Source organism: Nuphar pumila, chromosome 3, assembly GCF_984573655.1.
Source record: "Nuphar pumila chromosome 3, dmNupPumi1.hap1.1, whole genome shotgun sequence".
Lineage (NCBI taxonomy): Eukaryota > Viridiplantae > Streptophyta > Magnoliopsida > Nymphaeales > Nymphaeaceae > Nuphar > Nuphar pumila.
In genome coordinates, this window is record NC_143251.1 from 139,188,758 (window position 1) to 139,203,526 (window position 14,769).

Here is a 14,769-nt window from a genome sequence, read left to right on the forward strand (position 1 = left end):
GCAATTTGTCTGTTTACCTTCGCATCTTATCTAACGTTATTAATGCTCCTCCTATAAGTAAGTTAAAAATGAAACAAACAAGAGAAGGGTTGACATTGCATTACACGTCTAATATGTGGTGTAAGCAAGAGTTACTACTGAGATTGTGAGTATCAAACTACCCTTTGTGTCTTCGTTCGTGGAAGTTTTCTCAAGAGATTTTCAAAAGCCCAATCTAAGGAAAACATGGTGTTCTCAAAATATCTCTTATTTTTTAAAATATCGTGTTTTTCTCGCAATATTATCATAATATTAATGTGATATTTATATATTCTTCATATTTTAAATATTTTCTTATATGCTTATGATGTACTTTTCACATATATTTGAAAATTTAAATATATCAATATCTAAAAAAAGAATCTTTTGAATTTATCCCGAGATTTTTTTTCTTTGCCGAGAAAATCCAGATAAGCAGATTTTTGACTTTGGTCCAGCTTGGTGACAACATGCATTTCTCTAAGGAAGAGCACTATGGTGATATCCACATGAAATCAAAAAAGAGTTTCTGATGTTATCCTTATATCCCTAGGGATAGAAACTCAGATCAGAACAAGGAAACAAAAGTGTATTTTAGGCACGTCCCCAAACAGATAGAGTCAATCAATTGACAATGGCAAACCAGAAAAGGAGGGAGGATTTTAGGTAGATATGCACCACTTCTGTTTCAGTCACCCATGACGACGAGCCAAACACTAGGTTTTTGGTTTCATCCACTCCCTCCTCTTTGTCCTATCCTACTACCATTTTGATATCACTGTTCTGTTGTTGTTGTATCACTAGTCTCTCTCTCTCTCTCTCTCTCTCTCTCTCTCTCTCTCAAATGGAGATGGAGTGTGAGGTGAAGACAGGAGTCTCTAATGGCAAAGGGCATAGCTACGTGAGGCCAATCCACATTTTTCTAAGACTTCTTACCCTCTTTGCTACATTGGCTGCCACAATCCTCATGGTTCTCTCCAAGGAGACTGCCATAGTTCCAGTGGTGCTTGCTCCAGGCCTCCCACCTTTACAGGTTATTGCTCCTGCAAAGTACAGCTATTCCTCTGCTTTTGTGTAAGCTCTCTCTCTCTCTCTCTCTCTCTCTCTCTCTCTCTCTCTCTCTCTCTCTCTCTCTCCATTGATCTTTATATGTTATGCGATGAAACCAATCTTAGTCGTTCATCTAATTAATCATTCAAAACTATACCTGGATTATTTATTGATACAATGGTCAAGAAAGAGATCATGTAGTCCTAGCCGCGTACATGGTTCCTACAACATTATAGATTTCAACTATGGGAAACTATGAACAATTAAGATTGTCAAATCTCTCTATAAGATATTCATGGAAACACAATAGGGACTTACCTATCTTTCAGTCTAAAAAGATAGGATCCCCATTTTCTCCCAAAATCAAGACAGTGTTGAAGGAATAGGACTCTCAACCATGATAGAGTCTAATAAATTCCGATGTGAAGAAGGTCTCAAGAATCCTCAAAGTGTGGTGTCCAAAGTGATAAAGTCTCTATGTAACAAGTAGGGGTGTCAACGTGTCGGGTTTGGTTCGGACCCTGGTGGAACCAGACCTGGATCCGAATTTTGGGTATGATATTGGATTGGGACTCAAGTCTAATCGGGTCCACTATAAGAAAAAACATACCCGGGCCTGATAAGAACTACATGAACGAAACCCGGTAAAACTATAATTTTTATCATTTTTACATTGAAAATTTGTGGGTCTTAATCAAAACTCAGGTCAGGTACAGGCCTGGTATAAAATTTCACAAACTATATCTTCGGGTCTGGACCTGGGTGTTAATCAGGTCTTCTTATTTATCACCATACCTGGACCCTATAGGGTTTGATTTAGGTTGGGTCCGGGTAAACTAGGCTTGTTGACACCTCTAGTAACACAGAGACTATTTGTGATCAAATCTTTTGTAATCAAGGGAGTCCCAACTAACATACGAATATAAAGTTGGTTGGAGATCTATCCATATGTACCACCCCATCTGCCTATAAATATAAGCCCCACTCTCTCAAAGGAGCATGAGAGAGGGATCGAGAAAGTACGTTGGTCGTGGACAAGGTCTTAATTACCAAGCCAAACCACGTTAAATTCTTTTTGTGTTTGTGTTGTGGTGGTCGACCAATGTTTGATGTGTGTGTGTGTGTGAGAGAGAGTGTCATCGTGTGATTTACCCACTTAGAAATGCCTAAGCAAATAAACTCGATTTTCCATTGTGGTGGATGTTCAGAGTTTTCAAGTGTTGTTGTAGTGCATCCTTTTGCAAGTTTTTGTGTGCAAGTGCAAATTAGGTTCATAGTTTCTGATTTCATGGCAAATCAAACCTTTGGCCCTTCATTGTTACCAATCACAAGCATCCAATGGAATGCCTTTTCCAAATTGGTGCCGATAAAGTTAGAGTGTAATAACTATTTGCTATGGTGATCACAGATAGAGTTAGTGAATTACAGTTAAGATCTCATGAAATTTGTTGATGGATCCCACTATGCTCCACCACAGTTCGTAGTCGAAGGTAACAATATCGTTCCTAATCCTGAGTTCAGGATTTTGAAAAGATCTGATCAATTAGCCTTAAGTTGGATAAAGGCTATCATTACCAACTCAGTGTTGAGTCAGATTTTTAGCATCCCTTCAGCTCGTGAGGCATGGGTGGCTATTTAATGCTCCTATGCTTCACAATCAAACTTATGTATTCTTCAGTTCAAGAAGGATTTGCAAAATATGAAGGAAAAAGGATTTAAGCATGGTCGATCAATTAAACAAAATAAAATTTATGTCCGACTCTCTAAGTATTGTAGAATAAGTCTATGGTATTGACCTTGTTCAGTATACTTTGAATGGCCTACCCAGTGAATATAAAAGTTTTGTGACTACTGTCACCACTTTTTAGAAGTTTCCTGAATTTGTTGAAGTCTGTGAGATGCTTCTCAATCAAGATAAGTGACTTCAAATTCATGCTTCGAATCCTTGTCAACCTAGTGAAAATACAAAACATTGCCTTCTTTACTTGATGATAAAGGGGGCATGGACACTTCTTCAGGGGCCATGGACGTGGTGAAAATTAAAACCTAAGTCTCAAGTCCTTTTAGAATGAGGATTATCATAATGACATAATTTTCCATAATCAAAATGAGACCCAAGTTATATGTCAGTATTGTAGAAGAATAAATCAAATTGCGTGTCAGTGTCATGATATTCAAAAAGTGTTCGTAGCCGTGTCTTTGAATTAAATCAATGACCCTAATTGGTACACAGACAGTGAGGCGTTCTACCATATGACCTCTGATGACTCCAACATGTCTTGAAAGTCCAAATATCAAGGGACATACAAAATCATGGTCTGCAATGTAGCTGATCTTCTGATCTCAAATATTGAAAATGTGACTCTAAACTAAAAAGAAAACAATTTTGTTCTAAAAAGTGTATTGTGTTCCTCAATTTAAGTGTAATTTGATATTTGTGGCTAACTTGACTAGAGATAATAATCATTATGTTGAGTTTCACCTCGATGACTTATGTGTTAAGGATTAACAAAAAATGAAATATACTCCAAAGAGTACCAAGTAGAGGAGGTGTTGCCAATTAACAAGAAAAAACCAGATCTTGAAGCGAGTCATTCATTGCAGACATGCACTCTACCATTCAACAGTGGCATCTTAGACTATGACACTCTAGTGAAAAGACTTGATTTATTTAGATAAAATAATTATTTGAGTTTATTTGGTGACAGACTTTTACTTTTTTTTTTTCTACTTGTGTAGTCAGCAAAATGCATAAACTTTCATTTGAGTCATCTGAATCTGTTGCCAAAATTTCAATAGAGTTGATATATGTTGACCTTTGGAGGTCTGCTCAATGATCAAGTACTCGGCCCCGATCACTGGATCTGATCTCTAAAGGAGCGCGTGCCATGCCATTTCTGACTAATACATGCCAATGGTATTTCAGGTACTTTGTGGTGGCCAACGCCATAGCTTGCGCATACACCTCCATGTCCTTGATCATTGAGAGCCTACTGCATGCGGCGAGGGCGAAGAGTTTCCTGTCGGCATTCTGCATCATTGATCTGATAATGGTGGCCCTTGTTTCTACTGGTACTGGTGCAGCTGCAGCCATTGGGATTGTGGACATGCAGGGGAACTCACACATGAACTGGGTCAAGGTCTGTGATCACTTTGGGAGGTTTTGTTCGCAAGTGACCGCGGCCATTGCGGTCTCCATCATTGGAATCTTAGCCTTTCTTCTCCTGGTGGTTGCCTCCATTGTTGGCCTTCATCAAAGATCACGCTGAACACAACCTCATTATCATCTTGCTTGCTTTTTTTCTTGGTATTGTGCTTGAACTTTGACATGGCCGGAGGGATTTTTTTCTGATGTTTGACTCTAAAAAGCCCATCATCATCATCATTATCATCATCATAGTTGTATGCCACCATTGTTTATAACATGGTTACCAGGATATAGGAGGTGATGCATGAAGCAAAGCAAAATGAGTGTTAAACAGTAGTATGATGCATAAAGCAGGATTCGTTTTGAAAAATGATTTGAAAAGCTTATGAAAAACTAAAAAGAAAACATTTAGAAAGCTAGAGGGAAGAAAAAAATAAAAAATATTTATGAAAAACAAAGGACAAACAAGGAGAAATCAAAGAACAGTTGTTTGGGAAGTGATATGAGAAGCGAGTTGGAAGCGTGTTTCTTATATCATAAAAAACACGCTTGGCACAAAAAATTGAGTCTGTATAAGACCCGGCCTGTATATACCCAACTTTATTTCTATCCAAACCAGTTAACCTATATGGTTCCATAATTTCAGTCAAATCTGCACTCATACAAGACTCAAATCAACAGCGGATTGGGTTCGAGTCTAATTTGTAGACTCAAAATGGGTCTATTCAAGACCACACCTGAGTAACATTCTCTCATTAACCCATAATTTCAGTCAAAACATTTCTGCATTTTAGGTTTGGGATGGGCCGAGCCATAGGCTTCTCTTCAAACCCGTAATCGTTAAAAATCGAGCTGTTGACCAGGCAACGGCCTGGTCGGCCCGGTCCATTAGTTGGCCGGGTCGGGCCGGCCTGATGCTCACTCTTATATAGGAGCAACCAAGGGCATTAGTGGAGCAAAACAAAAATTATTCCATTGTAGCATTTTAAAAAAGGCGATGACTCCATTAGGTTTTGTAGCAAGTATTTTTGTGCATGCATAAGATTGATTTCATGATGTACTAAACATTTATGGTTTGAAATTTTTGAAGTTTTCTAAATTATAAAAATCCAATCTATGCATAAAACATGTTCGCAATAAGAGTTGGCTCTTAGATTTTCTTTTTTGACATAGAAAACTAGGGTTAGGCAAAACCCCTACCAGTTATACAACCATACCATTTGGGGTTCGAACTTGCAACGTCACAACACAAGGTGACGTGCACTAATTGCTCTACTTTTCTTTGATTGAACAAACCCTTTTGTGTATTAGTCATGAGAAGAAAAAAGAAAAACAAAATGAAAACCAATCTGGTGCAAGCTTGAGGACATACATTTAAAAAAAAAAAAAAACAGCCTAAACATGGCTCGAGTGCAACCAATCTGGTGCAAGCTTGAACACGTACATTTTTTATAAAGCTTTTTGAGCCTAAGCTTAGCTTGAGCGCGGATCTGGTGCGACCCTACTAGTTCTAGTCAATTTTTTTTTTTGCAGGAAAAGAAAAACCTAGGCCTAAGCTTTTCAAAAAAGGCCATGTAGGCCTGCCTCACCCAACCCAACTGAAATTATTTTTTTTTTAAGGCAAGCTGGTGTTAAGCAGACTCCTACCAGTTATACAACTATACCATTGGGGTTTGAACCTGCAACATCCCAAGAGAAGGTGACCTAGCTGACAAGGGGAGCCCCCTTTGCTACCCAACTGAAAATTCTTCTTAGATGCATTTGAGCCCCTTCATGCCGGACACTTATCTAAAAACTTGGCTAGACCTAACCCATCCAGTCCATGCCACAAGCCATCTTGGGGCTGCCTGACATGATGTCCAACCAACCCTATTCAATAATATTCAAAATTTAAAAATTACATATTTATTTATGTATGTATATACGCCACAAGGTATCATGGTGCAGGATCACCATATGTATTTATGTATGTATATATGTTAATGTTTGGTATATTGTAGTAGGAAACCCTTACTAAAAAAACTAATATTTTTAAGGAAAAATGACCGTACCAAATTTCACTCTTACAAAAGAAATCATATTATGTGCAGCATCGCTGCATGGTGGGCATGCAGTGACCTGCTTGACAGCCACCCATCTTAGCATTTCTTGAGATGTATGTGGTGTTCATCTCTAGAAATGTTGAGATGGATGGTCAGCAGCAGCGGAGTTGCATGCGCCGCTGCATTAAAAATGACCTATAAAAGAAATTGTATTTTCACTTTGAGAATGTGATTCATTCTTGATATGTGTGGGACCATGCTGATCAACGGTGTCAGATTTGGTCAACAAAACCTGCCTCTATGACTTTTAGCTTTGGGGGGAGGGGGTTCGAACCCATGAGTCTAACCAATATTTTCCCCTAGTTGGGTATTTTGCTTGCAACCAACTCTGTACAACTTATTTAAAATTTTACTTTTTATTCTCCGACCCACCAGACCGAGCTTGCCAGTTTGGCTCAGGCTTGTGCGAGCTCGAGCTCAGCTCAGTGAGGTGGGTTAGAGCACTAATTGGGGTGTATCTAACCAATTTGGGTACCCACAAGGTCTTTTGCTCATCTTGTATGGGCAACTTTTGAATGTCACCAAGTTGGCACGCCGTCACAAGTTCAAAACCCACAAGTGGCATCCCTTGCCACAAGGTCGAAGCTGGGTGTACTCCTTGGTGGGCAAGAGGGACCTCAAAGGTTTTACCAACCCGAGACCAGACAATGTGCAGTCGGTGATGGGGTTTTTTTTGCCTTGGCCTATCCGAGAAAAAAAAATGTTCCTCAACCCAACCATACAACAAATATTAGGGTTTGGGTTGAGGTTAGGTCAGGGATGGAAAAAATGAGGTTCAAGCGGATACGGACCCTGACCAATTTCAGCCCAGCTGCTTAACACATTGTTCTTCCTGGTAAAGTCAAACCTTGACTTGACTAGGCCCATGGTCAAATCAAATAAACGTTTATTGGCTAATCTGCCTAGTTGCTTGCATAACCCAAGACGCAGAGCACTTCTGGGTTCGGGTTGCACTAGTCGAGCTAGTGGCTCTTTGTCCAACCAGTTTGAGTCGCCTGGATCAACTCATCCATGCCTCTCTAATCATGAACAAACTCAGTCCACCCCCCACAATTTTCGACAATAAGAGCTAGTACTGCTACTAAAGACCATGACTCCAGCCCGTCTGACCCATGACTCGGACCAGACCTGTGCCCTAGAAGCAAGGTTCTTGGTTGAACCATCCAATTCCCTATATAACCATCCAATTCCCTATATAGCAATGACCGTCCACGATACACGCATTCGGTAGACCCCGCATTTCCGGTCCGATGGGTCAAGCAGTTTCACGGTGGCCGGACTCCGGCCAAGACCGTTTTATACACAATGTTTGTCCAGTTCAACTGCATTTCAACTTTGCACTAATTTGGCTTGCTGTCCTTATCAGTTCACAAGACAAAATAGGGCACGTCCGCATCTTATCACACCCCGCTCTCCCCCTTTTGGTATGATGGAGCAGGAATATTTTCGTCATTTCGATTCTTTTTGCTACAAATCCTTAACACGCTTCTGCCATCCCACCGGGCGCCTCACTCCTAACGGTTACAGTCGGAGAAAGTGACAACTTTGGCCTCTTTATTTTTTCATAGTAACCATAAGGCCCTTACCTCATCCTTACAAATGTCTTGTAGTGGGCCGACAAGCTAAGGGGCATTTTTGTCATTGTAGTGCAGAAAAAGGATTGCTTGGGACATAAGAAAGGACAATTTTGTAATTTTAGGAAAAAAAAGATTGACCTGATCCTCGTTGCCTTTTGGGGGATTATTTGCTTCTGAGCAAACTCAACAAACTTTGTTTAAAACAGTATGATCCACCAAGACTGTAATTATTGAAGAGAGAATAGAATCATAAAACCCTAATTCTTCTTCAAACTGCCCTAATTTTCCTTTTGTGTTTTTTTTTTTTACTTGTTAAATAAATAAAAAATGGCCTTGTATGTAAAACCTAGGAACACAAAGTTGGTAATGTCAACCCCCACGTAAAGGGCACAAGGTTTTGAGGTTCAACATCTGCACCATGAGCCACTTAAGGCAGGGAGGTCGTGGGGCTCCACCCGGGGTTTTTTTCGCTTAAGCCAAAGTTCTTCGCCGTCAACAAAAAAAAAATTCTGCATCTGCACTTGTCTTTACTGAGACAACCATGATATGATAAATCACCAAGCAGTCAAATGGTGATTTGGTTAGGTCAAGTATCCTGATGCTAGGAGGCTTTTTGCATCACTAGTGGGATTCCTCCATACCTATGACTGGTATGGAGCAACTCTCTCTCTCTCTCTCTCTCTCTCTCTCTCTCTCTCTCTCTCTCTCTCTCTCTCTCTCTCTCTCTCTCTCTCTCTCTCTCTCTCTCTCTCCCTATACATATAAAAAGAGACAAGGTGACGGTCCTACCTTTTTTTATTAGGTTTTGTCATCTTTTTTTACTCAATCTGAACTGTTAGATGTGTTTATCATTGCTTGTTTACTAAGAAACAAGTTTTTTTTATTATTTTGAAAAAAAATGTGAATATTTTATCATCAAATTTTAATATAATATCAACCATTGATTTTTTTACCTCTTTAAAATACATATTTGAGCATAAAAATCTTAATCAAATACATGTTCTCTAATGACTAAACAATGATAAACGCATGTAACAGTTCAAATCAGGCAAAAAATTCTTAAAAGTATGATTTTTTAGAGTCCTAATGAGACCTAACAAAAAAAAGATAGGATTATCCTCTTATATATATATAGAGAGAGAGAGAGAGTTAATCTAACATTAAATTAAATGTGCTTAACATTAGATGGACTTAACCTTATTAAAATGATTAAAACCCTTTAAAATGATATTTTTGAAGATCTTTGTTTATTTTTTGTAAGCATTATAGGCCTTTTGAACTTAGAGGAAAATGAAAGGTCAAAAACCTCTTTCTAAAAAAGTAATTTTTATTAATCTATCGAAATTAAGTAACCATGCATTTTCGAAAATGTCATTCTTTGAAGGGTATTTTAGTTATTTTCATAACATTAAATATATCTAATGTCAAATGCAACTAGTTTGCTGATAAATTACAAGAATAATGTGTATGTTTCAAAGCATTTATTTATCATAATTATCTCAAACCCCTTTAGAAAACATACTTGCATGTATTTTTTGCTTAATCTAAATGCATAAATGCATAGGCTGATCTATATGCCCTATTTAATATAAAATATATATCTTTTTAAAAAAACTTTCATGTTTAAATATGGTTTTAGCTGAACAAAAAAAATATCAATGGTTCATATCACACAAAAAACTTGATTGACTAAAACTCAAGAATTCTTGTTAAATTGATTTGACCGAAGACATGGTTATTACTCAACAAGCAATGATAAATGCATCTACAAGTTTAGATTAAGCATTATACACATGCAAGTATATTTGTAAAGGGTCTAAGATGGTTTAGGTGATAAATGGTTTGGAACTTGCACATTACTCATATATATATATATATATATATATATATATATATATATATATATATATATATATATATATATATATATATATATATAGAGAGAGAGAGAGAGAGAGAGAGAGAGAGAGAGAGAGAAGTGATGTAAACATGTTACATGGGGTTTTCATTGATTTCAACCCAATAGATGTGTTTCTCATGGTTGATTTATTAGGAAACACCCAAATCATGTATGAAAAGGAATGGTATTTGGAGCTCTAAAAATTTACAAAGAATTTGGAACGTTGATTTTTTTTAATCTTATAAAAACTCACCGTCAATATTGAATGCTCCAAGAGCTGATCCCTATAAAATCAATTTTGTAAATCACATCTGTATGGTTAAAATTTAAAAATAAAATAAAATAATTTTGAAAACCCCATTTAACAAGTTTTATTTAGCCTATTTAATTTTTCATATATATATATATATATATATATATATAGAGAGAGAGAGAGAGACCATATTTGTGGTTACTGAGCATGACCTCCAAGTGGGAACTGGTCTAGTTTGGCCAAGTTTCAATCTCAATTTGCACCTATAGCCCCTCTATGTTTCCAAAGACTTATAAGCTACTAGCCAACATATATAGGTTTAAGCACATTGGTACTGGCCAACACACATAAGCTTATAACTACCATCTCATATTCTCTCTTTTCTTTGAAAATCAAGTTGGGGTTAGGCAGACTCCCACCAGTTACTATTCAACTTACCACTGGGTTTTGAACCTGCAACCTCCCACCGCAAGGAGACTTGCACTGACAGCTCCAACTAACCACGCTGAACCCCTTTTGGTACCATCTGTACGATTGACATTATCAAATTTCCCTTTCTAAAAGCTTAAGAAAAAACACCAAACCGATAGATGGCATTCAATTGTCCAAAAATTAGGCCCCTTGACCTAAAGTCTCTCTCTCTCTCTCTCTCTCTCTCTCTCTCTCTCTCTCTCTCTCTCTCTCTCTCTCTCTACAGAAACATATCATAACTGTCATTTCTCCTTTTGTATATTCACACTGTAGCAAAAGAAGAAGAAGAAGAGGGAGAAGAGGCGTCTCCTCTCTGCTAATGAGTCCAATGGAAGGTTTTAGCTGCTCCACTATATCACCCTTGACGGTCTCTGCACAGCCTTCGTCAGAGTCCGGGAGCTCTAAGTCAAAGAAGCGCAGCTCTTATTTTTTGGGCGAGATTCCAAAGCAGAGGAGAGTGATAGATATGGAACGCAGGAGGAGGAAGAAGATCAAAGAGCACTACTGTGCTCTGCAGACTATGCTGCCAAATGTTGGTCCCAAGGTAAACTGAAACAACACACACCCTACCTTTTTCTCCAAAATGCTCACTAGAAACTGTTTGGTCATGTGCTGCCTTTTTCTTCTCATCATTATGAAATGTGGGGAGAAGAGTAGGAAACAAATTGGTTAATTTTGTATCTCAGACGTGAGTATTCATTTCTTGTGTTTTTTTTTTGGTGAAACCTTCTCTCTCTAGAGTTTCTTATCAGCAGCTCATATTGGTTTTTGTGAGAGAGAGAGATTCCAATCAAAATGTTCCAATTGTTCCGAAGATAAATCATATGAAGCTTCCCAAGTGCCTCAAAACCTATGTCACAAGGGATACTCAACTTACCCTCGTTTGTTGTCCACTTGCTTTGTATATATACTATTCTGAATGGAAAGATATATAAAAAAAAATTGGCATATATATATATATATATATATATATATATATATATATATATGTTAAGGAAATACAAAAATATAGAAAATAGTTGGCATTAGTATGGTTATATTATTGTACATTAGTATTTGTATGTTATAAATGTTATTGTTGTCCTTCATTGCTGTTGTTAATTTGCCTTGATAGGCAACAAGATCAGAGATTGTTGAAGAAACAAGCAAACACATTTGTCATCTCGAGGAATATATCAAAGCGTTGGAAGATAGTAAGGCCGAGATGCTTCGAGATCGATTGACATCGACACATGAGATTTCTGATGAGATTGAAGTCACACTAACAATTTCCGGCAACTTTGCTGTCATAGGAATATATTCACCTGCTAGGCCAGGAATAGCTAGCAAGGTTTTCTCCATCTTTGAGAAGCACAGAGCTGAAATTACAGATGCTAGCATTTCAAAATGTGGATGGAAGACATTGTTGATGATCCATGCAAGGGATAAGGAAAGGAGGGAAGGCTCAACTTCAGAAATGTTCCTCACTATCAAGGGTGAAATCAAGACTTGCCTTTCATAAACTCTGCTTTGAAAGGACATTACATACACTTCTCATGTTTTTCTGTCTTTGTCTTTTTCCTTATTTTAGGTATATATATGTTTTATGTATATAAGATATACAAACTAAGCAAAATGAAAGAATGGCATATGGGTTTGATCTGATATCATCATAGTGGATCATAAATCCTTGGATATAATCATGCATTGCATCATCATGTTTATCCTTAATCCTTGTTTAGCAAGATAAGATTACTGAGATTCTCGTCACCTGAGTGATGCAAACATGCCAACTGAAACATGCTTTTCTAGTGCTTATTTGGCGATTCTCATCCCCATAGATGTGTTTGGCATGATTGGTTTATTAGTTATCGATACTCAAATCATATGTTTTCAATGAAAAAAATAAATTTTGGAGCCTTGAAAATTAACAAAGATTTTGGACCATTGATTTTCCGAACATCATAAAAAATCCACCTATATATCGGAGTTGAAAGGCTCTCAGAACTGATCTCTATAAAATCATGTATGTAGATTACATCTGTACTGTCAGAACAGAAGTTAAAAATAAAACGAAAAAGGCCTGAAAAAACTATCAGTTTAACATATTTAGCAACGTTTACTGTTTCTTTCCTACGTTGGCATATAATTGGTGATTTCAGGCACTGATTTGAACATATTCATATAGAATGTCTGCAACAAATAAAGTTCGATAGCTACGTATCTTGGTGATTTTTTAGGCAATGATCTCAATATTCATATAAGGCATTCCTCTAGCAACATTCTCACTACTCTCATCAACCATATTACCATTCTCTGTTGGAGATGAAGTTAATTTCTTCAGATCCATGCAGAATATCAACATCCGTTATCCATCCTTGATGAAAACCCTTTATATTGCATAGGGTGGTGATAATAAGCCAAGCCGCTGGTGGCTTTGCTCATGTTCGGCTCATAAAGAGCTTGTTCAAACTCGTAAAATAGACTCTGCAAGCTGAATATGAACAATAGGTACTCGGCTCGGCTTGGTTCATAGAAGCTCGTTAGGTAATAAAACATGTTTTACATGTATTTTTCTATAATCATATTTCTGTCAACCTAGCTAGGCCTGACTCGTTAGGGCCTAAAATCCTGATCCAAACCCAGCATAAGGTAGCCCGGCCCCGATAGGCTTATTGGGCTCACTGATCCATTGCACACCCTAATCAATCATGAATGCTAGGCATAAGGATCGGATCTGCATCTAGCATCCCGGATCCATTCATATCCACATTTCCAGGTATGGGCATAAAAATACCAATCCGGATATTATTTGGTTTATCCCGAACCCAACGCCAATAATATCCAATTAGGGTTTGAACTCTGACTTTTATTTGGATATCTGATCCCACCCATCCTGATCTGAGTGCTTCACGTGTTCTTAATCAAAATGTACATTTTGAACACACTTTAAATTATATGGGTTGTGTTTGGGATCCAATTTTCCCGACCCGACATGACCTGAACCCTTATTTGGGATGATTCTGATCATACGTTCTAGACCCAGATCCAACCTGAGTTCATATTATGATCCATTATTTTTCAACGTAAAAAAGATTTTAATCATGCAGGGTCCGGGATATCCAAACAACGGGGGGCTCCACTGGTCTGGCAGTAGGGGTGGCAATCGGGTCGGGTTGACGGGTCATGTCGGCGGGTCAGCATACCTTAACACAAACCCGGCCCATTTATTAAACGGGACAGCTGTGGCAAACATGAACCCGACCCGTTTATTAAACGGGTAACCCGACACGACACGGTTAACCTGTTTAATAAACGGGTCGGGTCAGGTTCAGGTAAACGGATTGACCCATCCGCCTAACCCGTTTATTAAATGGGTCAGCTGGGTTGACGGGTTGGCATACCCTTAACACGAATCCAACCCGTTTAATAAACGGGTTAGGCGGGTCGACCTGTTTATGACATGAACCCGTTTAAGCCAAACCCGAACCCGCCTAAGAAGTGGGTTGGCGGGTCGGGTTAGCGGGTCGTGTCAGATTTTGCCACCCCTATCTGGCAGGAGCAGTTAGTGCACATCACCTTGTGTTAGAAGGCTTCAAGTTGGAACCCCGAATGGCATGCTTGTATAACTGGTAGGAGTCTGCCTAACACCAGCTTTCTCTGTCAAAAAATTTTTTTTTGACACGTGTCTTTTGTCAAAAGCCCTAAAAAACTATCCATGATCAACAGAGGAGAAGATTAATTGGTAGAGTTTTGCACTGTAGACACTGACTTAGGTCCATGGTCAACATGACAGCTCTCAGCCTGTAAAAGGACATCAAAATCATTGTTTCTTCACACTAAATAAAAAATGTTTGCCATGCCTTTTTTTAAGCTTACATTTTTTGCAAACTAATTTTCTTTGTTTGAAAATATATTTAGAGGTGAGATTTATGAGTCACTTTCTGTTTGTTTTGGATTCCCTCAACTCTTTCTTCTTCAAATGAAAAAGGAAAGCCTTCACCGAAAAAATGGGTCACTTAACGGGCCCGCCTCGTTGCGAGGTAAAACTCGAGGTTGAGAACATGACCACCCAACCTTACGTGCACCAACCAGTACCATGCGCCAGCGGGATTTGATCACAGGCCTTCAGCTTGACAGAGAACTCCAATGGCCATATGAGTCTTTTGATTGTAACCACCTATATTGAAATTGGTCTTTAATGAGCTTGAGAGCTGCTTGAAATTCATACTAACTGATTTCCAACATAAATTCTTAATTTGAACGCCTTG

The 14,769-nt window shown here is 38.2% G+C and overlaps 2 protein-coding genes across 2 annotated transcripts; both read left to right on the plus strand.

The window, feature by feature from the left end:
- Window positions 1-868: 868 nt before the first annotated feature.
- Window positions 869-4,337, plus strand: LOC149844062 (CASP-like protein 1E1). The gene is made up of 2 exons (XM_090001025.1): window positions 869-1,092; window positions 3,995-4,337. The coding sequence occupies exons 1-2, from the start codon at window positions 869-871 to the stop codon at window positions 4,335-4,337; spliced, it is 567 nt and encodes a 188-aa protein (XP_089857151.1).
- A 6,510-nt stretch (window positions 4,338-10,847) lies between these two features.
- Window positions 10,848-12,020, plus strand: LOC149844063 (transcription factor bHLH13-like). The gene is made up of 2 exons (XM_090001026.1): window positions 10,848-11,063; window positions 11,634-12,020. Exons 1-2 carry the CDS (start codon window positions 10,848-10,850, stop codon window positions 12,018-12,020), a joined length of 603 nt encoding a protein of 200 aa, XP_089857152.1.
- Window positions 12,021-14,769: the final 2,749 nt, after the last annotated feature.

What these genes read in the sequence shown, in the direction of transcription:
- LOC149844063 (XM_090001026.1), top strand. Translation starts at nt 10,848, where the DNA reads ATGGAAGGTTTTAGCTGCTCCACTATATCACCCTTGACGGTCTCTGCA. An exon ending in TGCCAAATGTTGGTCCCAAG is followed by an intron (nt 11,064 to 11,633) that starts GTAAACTGAAAC and finishes TTGCCTTGATAG; the next exon opens with GCAACAAGATCAGAGATTGT.
- LOC149844062 (XM_090001025.1), top strand. Translation starts at nt 869, where the DNA reads ATGGAGTGTGAGGTGAAGACAGGAGTCTCTAATGGCAAAGGGCATAGC. An exon ending in AGCTATTCCTCTGCTTTTGT is followed by an intron (nt 1,093 to 3,994) that starts GTAAGCTCTCTC and finishes ATGGTATTTCAG; the next exon opens with GTACTTTGTGGTGGCCAACG.